The sequence below is a fragment of the Sander lucioperca genome, chromosome 6 (genome assembly GCF_008315115.2).
Source record: "Sander lucioperca isolate FBNREF2018 chromosome 6, SLUC_FBN_1.2, whole genome shotgun sequence".
Taxonomy (NCBI): Eukaryota; Metazoa; Chordata; class Actinopteri; order Perciformes; family Percidae; genus Sander; species Sander lucioperca.
Genome location: NC_050178.1, coordinates 14,956,578 through 14,971,153, shown reverse-complemented (window position 1 = coordinate 14,971,153; position 14,576 = coordinate 14,956,578). Strand labels below are relative to the sequence as shown.

The window sequence follows — 14,576 nt, the reverse complement described above, 5'->3', positions numbered from 1 at the left end:
GGTGCCTTTAGTCTCTTCCACATGGTGGAAGGAAGGTATAAGGTGGAAGGTATACAGTTTATTATTAATTCAACAACAGTATCGGACAGATACACAAAGCCCAGGCATCGGTATCGGGACTGAAAAAGTCGGATCGGTGCATCCCTAATTATAACATATATGAAATATAACATAAAATATGCCTGCATTTGGAATAAGGTGGTATATGTACACACTACCAGCTTCACACAGGTTGGGTTTTTCTGTCAGTCAGGACTGCAGCTGAGACGCTGTATGGCTTTGCTATTATTATTTATTTTTTTAGCGCTATAACCGCTACATTAATCAACATTTATTCATGAGATGTTATCAAGTTTTTCATTTCTTATTTTAATGATATTATTTCTGTGTTATTACCGGTGAAATATTACAGTATGCTGTAAGACAGAACACTACGATACGAGTGGAGTGCATTCAAAGCCCATATCCCACAATGCAATGCAATGTATTTCAGAGAATCTGACAGCGATCAGGCAGCTCTTTAACGCCAGTATTGCTTCAATGTTACATTAAATGAGTGATTTTGTTGACCGTGATAACGTTTACCCAATCCACGGGATCCTCCGGAAGTCACATGGTAATTACTGCTCCGTAAATCCGAAAGAAAACATACATAAGATATTGATGTATTTGTCACACATTGTAGGTAAGGATGTATACAAAAAAATAACAATAATGAAAAAATACTATTTTATGTAGAGCACTTTGAATTGCCTTGTTGCAGAAATGTGCTAGCCTATATAAATAACCTCACAGTCCAGAGTTAAGAACTACAGCCTAATGGCTTGTTTTTTGACATACTTAAAAAGATAATAAAAGGCTGCATAGATACTGTGTGTTATGCTGCACAGAGAGTAATTAAACACTAATGACGTGTTTATGACTGATGAGCTCAACCTACAGGCCCTGGAGCTCTGTCAGGGCAGCGGCGTTTGGTAGTCCAGTAACCCAGAAACGGTGACTTTGCGCGGGTATGGAGCACTGCGGGCTGCCGGCCGTGACAGAGCTCCATCTAGCTCACAGCGGGCCGGGGTCTGTGAAGGAGGACAAGCCGGGCGGCGAAGCAGCAACCCAGGCGGCACCGGCCGCTGAATTCCGACACACAGTCGGACAAAATTTGCAATTAGCCATCAATTTTCGTAAAACGGGCCATATTTGACCTCTACATAGTTGATTTCTGGTATAAAAAAGTCTCAGAAGTGAATTTAGTGATAAAATAGCAGATGAACAATGTATACAATTTCTGAGATCTGCGCGACCTATTCAGAAGACTACCTGATCTCAGATCAGTGGTGTAGCCTATGTAAATGTTGGGGCGTGACACAGATAGAAACCAGAGCCAAATAAGGTACAGCCACATAGTTGATGTCAACTATGAGCTTCGTTGAGATTTGCCTGTTTTCAGAGCCAGTTTCAAATTGTGAGATTTGCAGCGGAAAGAGGTGTCAATGGGATTTTGAGGTTCTATGTATGTCCTATTTACCCACCAAACTGTCGTCATTCAACTATGACAAGGTAAAATCGGTTTTGTATTCTATCACATGTAAACTTGAATCCATCCTCTGAACAAGTTTTCTGATCTGATGCATCTACTCCAGAACCTCTCCTGGAACCATCACCTTATCGTGGTGGAGAGGTTTGTGTGTCCCTATGAACCTGAGGGCTGTGTTGTCTGGAGCTTTGTGCTCCTGGTAGGGTCTCCCAAGGCAAAGTGGTCTCAGGGGAGGGGCCAGACAAAGAATGGTTCAAAAACCCTATGAAAAAACGAGGTAGAGATGGAGTGACCCTGCCCGGAGGAAGCCCGGGGCCCCCGTCTGGAGCCAGGCCCAGATGGAGGGCCCGTCAGCGAGCGCCTGGTGGCCGGGTTTGCCACGGAGCCCGGCCGGGCACAGCCCGAAGAAGCTACGTGGCACCTCTCTCTCCAACCCATGGGCCCACCACCTGTGGGAGGAACCGCTGGGGTCGGGTGCGCTGCCACATGGGTGGCAGTGAAGGTCAGGGGCCTCGACGGACCAGACCCGGGCGGCAGACGCTGGCTCTGGGGACGTGGAACGTCACCTCTCTGTGGGGGAAGGAGCCGGAACTTGTGCGGGAGGTGGAGCGCTACCAGTTGGATCTGGTGGGGCTTACCTCTACGCACAGTCTCGGTTCTGGAACCATACTCCTGGATAGGGGTTGGACTCTTTTCTTCTCCGGAGTTGCCCAGGGTGTGAGGCGCCGGGCGGGTGTGGGGATACTCACAAGCCCCCGGCTGAGCGCCGCTACATTGGAGTTTACCCCGGTGGACGAGAGGGTCGCCTCCCTACGCCTGCGGGTTGTGGGGGGGAAAACTCTGACTGTTGTTTGTGCGTATGCACCAAACAAAAGCTCGGAGTATTCGGCCTTCTTGGAGACCTTGAATGGAGTCCTGTATGGGGCTCCAGTGGGGGACTCCATAGTTCTGCTGGGGGACTTCAACGCCCACGTGGGAAATGATGGAGACACATGGAGAGGCGTGATTGGGAGGAACGGCCTCCCTGATCTAAACCAGAGTGGTTGTTTGTTGTTGGACTTCTGTGCTAGTCATGGATTGTCTATAACGAACACCATGTTCGAACATAGGGATGCTCATAAGTGTACTTGGTACCAGAGCACCCTAGGCCAAAGGTCAATGATCGATTTTATAATCGTTTCATCTGATCTGAGGCCGTATGTTTTGGACACTTGGGTGAAGAGAGGGGCAGAGCTGTCAACTGATCACCATCTGGTGGCGAGTTGGGTCAGAGGGTGTGGGAAGACTCTGGACAGACCTGGTAAGCCCAAACGGGTAGTGCGGGTAAATTGGGAACGTCTGGAGGAGGCCCCTGTCCGACAGACTTTCAACTCACACCTCCGGCGGAGCTTTTCGTGTATCCCTGTGGAGGCTGGGGGCATTGAACCCGAGTGGACAATGTTCAAAGTTTCCATTGCTGAAGCTGCGGCGGGGAGCTGTGGTCTTAGGGTCTTAGGTGCCTCAAGGGGCGGTAACCCACGAACACCGTGGTGGACACCGGTGGTCAGGGAAGCCGTCCGACTGAAGAAGGAGTCTTTATTTAAACACTAGGCATGACCCCTGCTTTCAGCTATGCAATAAACTCTGCTTCTATATTGAATGAACAAGTACAAACCCAGAGAGAAAACCTCTGCTTTGGCTATTCATAAACTCCTCTAACAACCAGAAAACGATGCCCCTTTTGTGCTATAAAGACATTATTATTGCTTTTTAAATCACTTATAGCTTAGAGTTAAACCTGTGTCTGTCAGTTGTCTCTATGTGCTATCCTTACAATTAGCTGAAAGATTTTGAATACAATGCAATGCATGCATCTGAAATGAATACAATGTTAAAAAACTTCTCATTTACCATAATCCTGATCGTCCTTGATAACAAAGCAAATCCCTTCCACTGTGGATAATTCTGCAAACACCGTTTTATCCACCTCAGTGATGTTGTTCACAGGGATGGAGAACTTCTCTTTCACTAAGGAATGATGAAAAGACAAGACAACATGGCAAATTGTTTAAATTATTAAATACAATGGCCTTCTCTCAGTCTGAATTAATGTTTAGTCATACCAATTGGGAAATTTACCTTCAGAAATAAATTCTTCAAAATCAGAAGCTTGTAATTTGATGTATTTCTTGCGATTCTGATACTGGACCTTAACTATCATTTTGCCATCAACAACATGAGCCTGTAGAGAAAGATATGGACAACAGGATATTTCTTACATATCCCTTCAATGCATATTTAATGATACATGAAAACATGATTTTTTATAGCCTAAATAACAATTAAAAAAAACTCACTACACTTAAAAGTTTTCTGATTGACAAAAATATATTTTTGGGACAGAAGCTGGGTGGGTATGCAGACGTTCTCTTTCTGCCTGACAGGTCTGGAACTTAACATACTGCTTCACAGTTCTTATGATGACAGCGATAGCTTTGTATCCTGTCAAACAAACGCACTGAAACACACAAAATAGTATACCAACTTTCCTTTGTTTGATTCATTTTGTTATTGAAAATAAACGGATTGGCATATCCAATTTTAAGTTTCAAATTTTTGACAATTTGACAAACAATTTGAGTTTGTTTTAAAGCACGCATCTAAACCGGCGCCACGTCGCGTCCATTACCGACCTAAAAAGTAAATGTGCGTCAACATATCGAAAAGCATTTATCACTGTGTTGGAAGAATAGCCCACAGGACACCTTCACAACTAACACATTACTAGCTATACATTCAAACTCAGTTACGTTTGCATTATGGCAACTTAAAAAGGTAAAGATTTAGCCCAACTAAACGTTAACTTACCTGAAGGAAGAGATTTGAACCCTCGTCGTCCAATGGTTTGCTACAAATAAAGTGATACATCACATTAATAAACAGTTTGAGGAGGTGCAACTAAAGGCCAATGTTATGTTCGCCTGGTCATATTTTAAAAGCCATAAAAAGCGCGAGAGTCACTAACGTTATAGGGAGCTTGTATGCCTAGGTAGTGTTAGCGATTAACGTTACTTAAGATACAGTGCATAATTTTGCAGAGAAAATCCCAGGACACAGTCATATCAGATTAAAAAAAGTTAATAATGACTAACGTTAGATAGCTGTGCGACCCAAACAGCTTAAACTTTCAAAAGGAGTTTAACGCTAGCTAGCTTAACATTAGTCTAGCTAGCTAGCTAATTAAGTTATCCACAATGTGCACCTGCCACCTACCATCATGTAACGTTACATGTAAACTTGTTTAATGCTAAAATATTTTATTGTGTCTTCACAAATTTGAAACACACCAACATGAGGACATTTAAATACAGAATAGCAATAAAATGACGAGCGTTAGTTATGTGATACTCACCAAACTCCTTTTCTTGCTCACAGCATGTGCTCGAAGGCTCCAAGCGAGTGAAATAAAATGGCGTCCGTCAAATTCTCTTCACAAGCTACCTGCCGAAATGCCTGGATGTTTAAGTAACACTCATAGGTGTTGAATACCGTTAACTCTGTGATGTTACGCCTACAATAGTATGTTTTTCACTAGGACATCGCTCATTCTATCAGAACCAACACCAGAACCTCAACACTTTACTCTAAACTGGTCTAACACCACAATTTTGACTCTAGTGAATTTGCTGTGCTCTTAGAGCGGCCATCGTGATGCCAGTGTTGTGGCTGAAACACCGCCCTCCAGGAGCTTCCTCGGCCGCTTGGTGCATATGGGTCGTGGCAGTTTGAAGGCGCAGCCCAAATAACCCATCGGGGGCTATGGGGTCGTCTAAGAGCTCACGCCTGACCTCAGCGGGTAGCTGAGATATATGCACCTGTAATATACAGTAACTGTGGACGTGATAGAGGCCCCTGCAGAGCACAAGGGCGCATACGCGAAGGGATAAACCGAATAGCAACAGCTCTTAGAGAGCGAAGCCTATACGAAATAGAATGTATTGTCCCCAAGGGGAAATTCTTATTCACAATTTAATTTAATTGTATTTATAGTGTCAAATCACAACATGAGTTATCTCAGGAGACTCTACAGATAGACAAGGTCTAGACCACACTCTCTAATTTACAGCAAGCATTTGGTGCAACAGCTGTGAGGCAGACAGAAACCTCAGACAGACCCAGACTCTTGGTGGGCTGCCATCTGCCGCTGCCTGTTGGGACACAGACACTGATACAGATATAAAGATATGGAGAAATATGATTCATATTAATTATAGTATGCTGAACAGTGGCAATTATAATACAAATAAAGATAATAGAACTATGACTAGAACTAATAGTAGTAGCAGTGCAGGGCATAGTAGGGCGTTGAGCGGGACCAAGGCAGCAGCTGCAACCATGATCCAGGTTCCAACCCCAATCCAAGACACTGTTACAACACTGTATGTTATGGACAGCACACTTACAGAAAAACAGAAGTACGAACATAATGACATGAATTACCTAAAATAACACAGACAGATAACACAGACAAAGTGGCACTGAGGGGTTTTATCTGGCTGTTTTGTTTCGGGCTGCTATGGCTGCAGGCACCAGGCTTTGGCCATAGCGAGCTCTCTTGCACCTCAGGGTCCTGTACCTGTGTCCAGAGGGCAGAATGGTGACATGGCGTTGGAGTGGGTGTATGTTGTCCAGTGGGTGCTATTGTGGTTGTGATGGTCTCGAAATTGAGCTCTAAGAGCGTGGGTAAGGGGAGACCGATTAATCCGGCAGCAATGTTGGTTACACGTATGAGTGTGACCCGGTTGATTTTTGAATGTCCTGTGTGTGCTGGTGGAAAGTGAGTTTGTTGTCTAGTGTGAGTCCAAGGTATCTGAAGTTGTCAACCATTTCAACTGTGGGGTTGTTGATGAGAATGGGCTGCTGGGGAAATAGGCAACCTATTGCTATATCTTTTGTTTTGGCTAAGTTGAGATGGAGAAAGTTATGCTTAACTCTTTTTTACTACTCTGTCATAGTGATGCCATTACTATACATTACATTACTATATTCCTTTGCAATACTATCTAGACAAAGTATATTATAATACTTAATTTATATTTTATTTGTTTATATTTCAGCCGTCTATCTTCTTGCCCTTTTTTTTGACTTAGGTTCAGACTTTGCTTTTACTTGTGTGTTATCTTGTAGTTATTTACTGAGCATTGTTGGAGGTGCCTGAGGCCGAAGATTTTTAATGCCAACGATTACTTCTGTTAATGTTGTGCATATGATTAATAAAGAACTGTGAACATTGAACTTCAGAACGATGCTAGCAGCAAACGGCAGAGAGATTCAGAGAGAGATGGAGAACTGAAGAATACATGACATCTGTGTAATGTTATTCGACACACGAGTGCTGTATTTAATTTGTCAAACACAAACAGAATCCTTTTCAAAGATGTAAGACTTAAGAGGAAATCCTTTGGTGAGACAGTAGCCTTCAGAAAGAAAAAGAAGCAACACGTCTGCCAGAGAGGAACTGACTTCAATCTGCATGTTGATCCCAGAGTTCATTATATAAAAATGTGGCTCCAGATCCATACATTTATTCTTATAGCTCTTGAAACATCTCTCCAATAATATCTAATCTATCAAATTTTTTAATTGGCAAACAAGATTTTTATATCTGTACTCCCGGGAGAGCAGTCCATTATATTTGTGTTGCTAGTCAAATCAAATTAAGGCTGTACTCTTTTTTTCCTATCTGAATGTCTGTGGCATTATGTTGTTAGGGGACAGCAGTGTTTTTCAAAGTAAAAAGAAAAGAAAAAGTCAGCTGTTTTTTCTGTTATTTTTGCAGGTACAATGTGGATACAAGGAGCTCCAACCTTTCGAAACATGTAAGTAGCCTAAAATCCTAAAGAAAAAGAAAAAAGAATAAAAAATGTTACCTGTTTAAATTGAGCCATGAAGCCATTTTTGTCAGTTTAAAAGATTATTTAGCGAATGAAGAAAGTCTCAGTTTGTCATAGGTTTGTCGTAGTACCACTTAGTTTAGCGTGAAACCGCTTTGTGAACTACATCTCTCACAACATACATCACCTCGCTAGCTTAGCTTTGTTCCACAAAACATGCAAGGTTATCTCACCTGATGTATTTTATGCAGCGTCTTTTATCAGCCGGGAAGAGAAAGAAGGTGTGAGTAACGTTACATCCCGGTACCAAACACACACACACACACACACACACACACACACACACACACACACACACAATAATGTTACATCCCGGTACCAAACACACAGACGTCATAGCTTTAGAGAGACGTCACTCAGACACAAACGTGTAATTGAAATTGTATTTTCAATTGAAACAGGATCAAATAATTAATTGACTCTCACCATTTACCAGCATACGGCAGTCCACCGGAAGGTAGTCTTGCATTGCCAGACCTGCCCCCACCGCGGTGCTGCAGAGGAGGGTCAGAAAACTCAGATTGGACAGATAGTCTAGCTAGCTGTCTGGATTTACCCTGCAGAGATCTGAGGAGCAGTTAAAGGACAATTCCGGCGCAAAACGAACCTAGGGGTTATTAACAGATGTGTACCCACTCTGTCGCTCTCTGGGACATGTTTTCATGCTAATCGAATGAGTTTGGAGCTTGAAAGACGCTAGCGCGGACCGCTGATTAGCTTACAACGCTAGTATTTGGGGCACAGGGAACGTAAAAACAAATCGCTATTTATACCACTAAAAACGCTCAAAATATCACCAAACTTCAACGGTAGCATAATGAGGGTCCCTAAATGTTAACCGAAGCATTGAGAACTTTGTAAGTGTACAGACAGTTTATTGAAAACATAGATTATAAACACTACTAGTATAATGTCACTGCTACTACATTGTACATGTTGTATGTTGTTCATACATTGTTCATATTACATAGCCATATTTATTCTGCTCTTATAACACTGCAATATATTTCTTGTCCTGCCTATGCACCACCATCTATACTTGTATATCACATTGCAGTTTTCTGCTTTTTTTGCACTTCTGGTTGGACGCAAACTGCATTTCGCTGTCTTTGTACTGACAATAAAGTTGAATCTAAAGTTGAATCTAATCTAAACAATGTGTATAGATGCTTTACAAAGTATTTATTAACCATTAACAAGCTATTGAAAAAATATGTTTTAAAGGTACTTAATATAATATATAAAATGTTATGTGTGCAACAACAAACTGTTAATAATATAAATTATAATATTACTAATAATTAGTATACATTATTATCATTTCATTTTTCATTAACAGTAAAATAACTATTAAAGGTACTCTAAGCGATGTCACGCGTTTTTTTAGGCTACAACATGTTTTGTCACATACAGCAAACATCTTCTCACTATCTGCAAGCTGCCGGTCCCCTAAACACACTGTAAAAAAACGCGGTCTCTATAGACAGCCTAGGGTCCACACACGCCAACAAAAACAAAGTGGTCCATGCATGCAAACATACACAAACCGTGTTCCAGTGTTCAGCTAATAACGGACAAGAAGGATTTTTGGGGGGGGGGGGGGGGTTAGTGCGCTGAAGCACAGAAGGGAGGGTACGGGATGAGGAGGAGGGAGGAGCAAGCTAGTCTTCGTTTTGTTTGAAAATACTTTGAACGTCAACAAGAAGTAACGTCACCCAACATCGCTTAGAGCACCTTTAACTAATGTTTAATTCACTCTTAATTTAAAATGTATTAGTGGTGGTTATTATGAGGTGTTACCAAGTCAAACTTTACAGGTTTCCTAAACGTCGGATGAGTTGGTTAAAAAAAGTTTTTTGAGTTCCAATCCAGATATTGTAAGTTCATGTCACTCTTCTACTAATCTTAAGCTTGTTTCATTTACATTTTTCAACTCCTTAACTTAGCACATCATGGTTAATGACGTTTTTGTTCTCTTCCCCACCAAACATCTCCTATTTTCCACGGCACATTTCCACTCCTGATGCTTAAATGAAATGGCATGGGCGTTTCCATGGAAACCCTGTGCGGGGCAGGGATTGGTTTATGATGTGTGTGCTAGCGTCAGTGGTAGCTAAACTCACTGAGCACCAGCCTTTTCAGCTACAGCTAACCATTGTAACACATAAACGCCAGTGCAGCTAATGCTAATTAGACTACCTCGTAGTAGCTAAACCATTTTAGCTGGACATGGAAACACACACGTCATTGCTATACACTCAAAAAATTTAATCAGGGGGGTTGTGCACTTTAAATAGTTGTTTAATGTTCAGTTTACTTAAAATACATGTCTTTGTTAGGTTAAAATGTTATTTTCAAGTAAAGTCCATGTAATTGTGTCTATTGTTACCTGTAAAAAATATGAATGTGTTGATAAATCCCAAAACATTTAATTAAAGTGAATTAGGATTGCAATACTTGTTACATCCTGAAGACGGCAGTATAACACACCAGCTGCCATTTAAACCAAAAAAGGAGAAGAAGACTGAGATGCGTCAGACTGCGCATGCGTATAGCTTTGAACTCCTGACCTGACCCCGCCTGACCCTCCTTCGGTTAATTTCGGTAACGGAAAAGTTGCAGTTGGTGTTTTGTGTCTTATTTGGAAAAAGGTAGGAGGACATTTTCTTTTACTCGAACCTGTTGTGTAATATTTTCATGTTGAGCATGATTGTACTTTGTGTTTGTGATGCAAACTGCTGTAAAATCAAGTGGGTCTTCGACATGTTCGCTAGCAGACTTAGCTAGCTAGCTAACGTCAACTGTATGACCCAGGTCGGTTTGCTGTTTATCCAGCAGGGCGCTGCTTAGCTATATCTAACGTGTGTTGTAGTGTTTCTAAACTTGAATTTAGTGCTGGTGGCCCAATGTAATTAGCTCAGATTAGTGGTTAGCTCCGGTCAGCTCGAGTGGAGCAGAGGGAGAGGGTGAACAACCAGAAAAATGACGTTCGGGGTCGCTTCCATAGTGGTGTGGCCGCGGCGCTTTCGCGGTTTATTAGAACAGGTAATCCGGCAGGCCACAACACCACAAGCAGCATGCTGCTACTAACGTTAGCCTCTGAGCCTGAAGTAAATGTTGTGGCTGTGTCATGCTCGCTGCGCGCTAAACTTTCTGCATTTAGCTCATACAGATAAACAATAGAAAAGATGCCCATTTGTGGAGTTGACCCATCCACTTATTTGTGGTGAATTTGGAAGTTTACTTTGCACATTTATTTAGAGTATAAAATATATAGCCCCCCCAGCCAAATCATTAGTTATTTTTTCATTATTTTTTTAATTGGGTTGAGTGTGTGAAAGTCATGCTAAAGAATGATGTAAAAGCAGGCTTTAAGGACATTTTTGTCATATTGTAGCTCAGCAACACCATGTAACTACAGCTCGCGCTACCCTCCTCTTCGGTCCCCCTACAGGTTGTCTCATTGGAACTACAGCTCGCGCTACCAGCCGCTTCGGTCCCCCTACAGGTTGTCTCATTGGAACTACAGCTGCAGCTAAAAGTTGCATAGTGTTGCTTTAAGAACCATGTAAAATGTGCCCCAATAATTGATCTGTTAACATCTTTATACATTTATTTGTCTCTTTTAGTAATCATTATGTTGCAACATTTCAGATCCTGAACAATTGCTTCGTTGATGATTTGTGCTCCTGTCTGGATAAGACCTATTCATAAAAGGTAAGATCATAACTAGCTACCTAATTACTGCAAAATTGCGTTTTGCATATTTTTAGGAACATTTATTAGATGACAGCTTCATTATCTTGTTCTGAATATATTTTTTTATTTTTATTTTAAGGTATAGCGCTCTCTTAAATGCAAGTAATGCATTTCAGTAGTTGATGGCTTCTGTTAATATGTTGAATTTCAGATCCTGGCTGGGATAGCCTTTGTCAGCTCCCTCCTTATTGATGTGTTATAGCTGCACTGCGGAGCTTGCATGTGGTACGTTATGGCAGAACATGGAAAAACCTTTTTTATGAGTTATTACTAAAATAATGAATGTTGACTGTTTTAATAGTAGGTACCATTAATATAATTTGTGTTTGTGGACATGTTTTCAGATGGAGGCAGAATTTGTCTTACTACTACTACTCCCCTTCTCTCAAAGTTCCTTACACAACTTGACCAACGCACTGAGCAGCTCATGAAAGTGTTAAAGAACAAAGGAGGCTCTGCAGGGAGGAAAATCAGGATCATTATGGCCCCAATGACACAGGTATGTTTTGCTGTTGGTAGAAAATATTATGGAATTATAAGTTGATGTTGACTAGTGACTCTGACTGACTAGACAGTATCTGTGAATGCACCCTTAAGAGTAGGCTATAAAGGTGGGTTTTGATAGTTGCCTGAACAGCAACTCTTGTGCTTCTTTCAAATTTTTTATTTGCAGCCACCTCTGAATATAAACACAGATCAGTCACTGTAGCTGTGTTTAGGGATCAAATGTATTGAAATTTGGAATGAGAAAAAGTTTGCTTCTCAACATACAGCTCTGATCACACAAACAATTGAGGCCGGTTTTCGGGTTTATCTATTAGTGAGTGTTGTGAGAAGGTAAGGGACAAAAACTTCAGTTTCAAACAAGATTCTTTACTGTTTTTTTCTTTCCCTTCCCTGTTAAATGTGAACATCTACAAAGTGGTGGTAACCATGTTTGAGATGTCATCCAATTAACATGTTTATAGAAATGTGGGTTTGTGTAAGCATTATTGTTTTAAACTTGTACATCTAGAGTTTTTTTCGGACATTAACAGTAAGGTGATAATTTTACTTCCAGTTAATTAGTGAGGTTGTAGTGGGTGTTGGCGGTGTACAGTTTTAATGTACAAATGTTTTAGTATTGTCTACCTACATGAGAATATTAGGAACACAATGTAAACAAAAACAATGAAGATGAAAATATCTAAGTATAGTTAAAGAGAATCTATAGCAGAGCTGTTGGATTGCATTAGATTGCCCTACCAAATAAAGTGCTTAGTCAGTGTTTATTAAATGTAAATGATAAAAATGATCTCTGGTTTGTTACAGTCACCCAGCATTACTTCATCTTATTATTTATACACATACTGTTGGGTGATGCTATTAAAATTATTATATACAGGTAATCTGAATTGCATAGGTAAAACATTTTCTAATATAATTGTTTTTCTCCTTGCTCTTTCTCCTCTGTAAAGGAAGCCGATGCTACAGCTGTTGAGAGGGAGCTTGAGAAGTCACCTTTGGTATCTACAGCATCAATGTTAAGGGAGGTGATACCACCACTCCTCCAGCCGTTGTTGGAATTGTGATTGAGGGTGTTGAAGTTCTGCACGACTTGGGAGACTTTGCCTCTGCATGTGCCCTCAGTTATCCTAACGGACTGAAAGCCTTCTTTGAAGTACTTCAAAAGCTCTTCCTTCAAATGGATGCTTGCAGACTTTCAACCAAGGTACAGCTGCTCAAGAACTAACTGTACGAATGAGACAATCACTTATGTGGATGCTGAATGTTCCATAGAACAGGAGAAATATTTTGGGCCGAAACTGAATAAAATGATTACCTGTTTGAAAATAGAGCAGAGAAACTTTACTTGAGGAAAACAACCAATTGTTTTGCAAACTTTTGAAAAACTTTTAAAACTATTATTTTGTTGTAAACAAATTTGAAAATTGTAAAAAGTATTAATTATTTATTAAACCGTAAAAAGTATGTTATTTATTAAAAAGTGTGAATTATTTATTAATTTGCTATCAATTGATTTGCAGCTGTAATTCCATGTTACAAATGTGTACATGCATTTAAATGTTACTTTATTGTATACAATGTTACTGTAGTGTATAGAATTGCACCAAAATGTTACTGAATCACTGCTATGTTGGTGAATAAAGGAAATAAGAAAACTATGTTGGGTGTACCAAATTCATTTGTGTGGAACCTGTTGACAAACTTAAATTATGTCAAAGTAAATAGTAAAACTTATAGTAGATGAAAACCTAATGTTTTCATTAACTGAAATTAAATGTATTATTTAATTACTACAAATAAGATATATGCTTAATTGACAAATGTAAAATATGTAGCCTGTACATATATTATTTAGGTTAATATAACGTAACTGACTTAATTTGGTTAAGCTTAAATATCTCTTGTTGATCAGAAGTAAAACATTGTAATTAGCTGAATTTACAATCATTGTGTTACTGTAACATAAGTTAGTTAAATTAAATGACCTTAATATTTTTGCTTTCAACTAACCGAATAAAAATACGTGGAACCTGCTGACATAATAAATTTAATTAAAGTCAATGATTCAATTTTTTCAGTGTATAAGCATTCAGAGAAGTGGAAATAAGGAGACTGGGACATTGTGCTTAGGCCCTAAACAAATTGAACTTAACTGATTGTAGGTAAAGGATAGTAAAAAGTAAACTTTTTAATCAACAGACTGAGTTTAAGGGGAAATTATTAATTATTAATTTGTTTTATTATTTAACCATTTTATTTAACTGTTAACTGATTATTCATGTATTCAGTTATTTTTTACTCATCTGAAAACATTTTGCTGCAGGGCTCCAGGGAATCTGAGTACTGTGAATTGAATTAAACTGAAACTAAAAATAAAACACAAATTTTGGCATAAAGAGTATAAATCAATCAAGAAGATGACTTGGGTTTGAATTTGCATACAATGTGCAGTGATTACAGTAATAATTCATGTTAAAAGCATTTGACATCAGCTCACAACAACTCTTTTTGGAATATCTACTTAATGTTTTTCATTCTGTCTTTTCAGCTTGTCCTCTAACTTATGTGTGTCTTTTCTTCCTGCCTGCCCCCCTGGATGAGCAGAAGGTATGCTGACATCATTTTTCATTCCTCCTTGTTATCGGCTGGAAATACATTTCCTGAATAGTGTTTCTGCTTCACTGGTTTATATAAAGATGAAGGGAGTCACACTGTTCCACATATAGTAGACCATCTGGGCTGGATTGTGAGTAGATTGTGCTCTTTTTGAGATTATGACAAATCTCAGAAATCAAAACAGAATTTGCTTTCTTTCACTTGCATTTTAGAGACAGGTTTCTCATTCT

General features: G+C 39.9%; 1 protein-coding gene and 1 long non-coding RNA gene across 3 annotated transcripts in view; both read left to right on the top strand.

The window, feature by feature from the left end:
• LOC116059772 (copine-9-like) overlaps positions 1-14,576 on the top strand; it is a 310,601-nt gene that overhangs the window by 125,631 nt on the left and 170,394 nt on the right. Inside the window, exon 5 of the mRNA XM_031313026.2 lies at positions 7,350-7,389. Coding sequence (XP_031168886.1) covers positions 7,350-7,389 — 40 coding nt within the window. The remainder of the gene's footprint in view (positions 1-7,349; positions 7,390-14,576) is intronic.
• LOC116059775 lies at positions 10,961-13,119 on the top strand. 2 transcript variants are annotated; one of them, XR_004897558.1, is made up of 4 exons: positions 10,961-11,181; positions 11,375-11,448; positions 11,568-11,722; positions 12,707-13,119. It is a non-coding gene; the product is annotated as an uncharacterized LOC116059775 (long non-coding RNA). The 2 variants fall into 2 exon arrangements; XR_004107368.2 differs by having other exon boundaries at positions 12,681-13,119.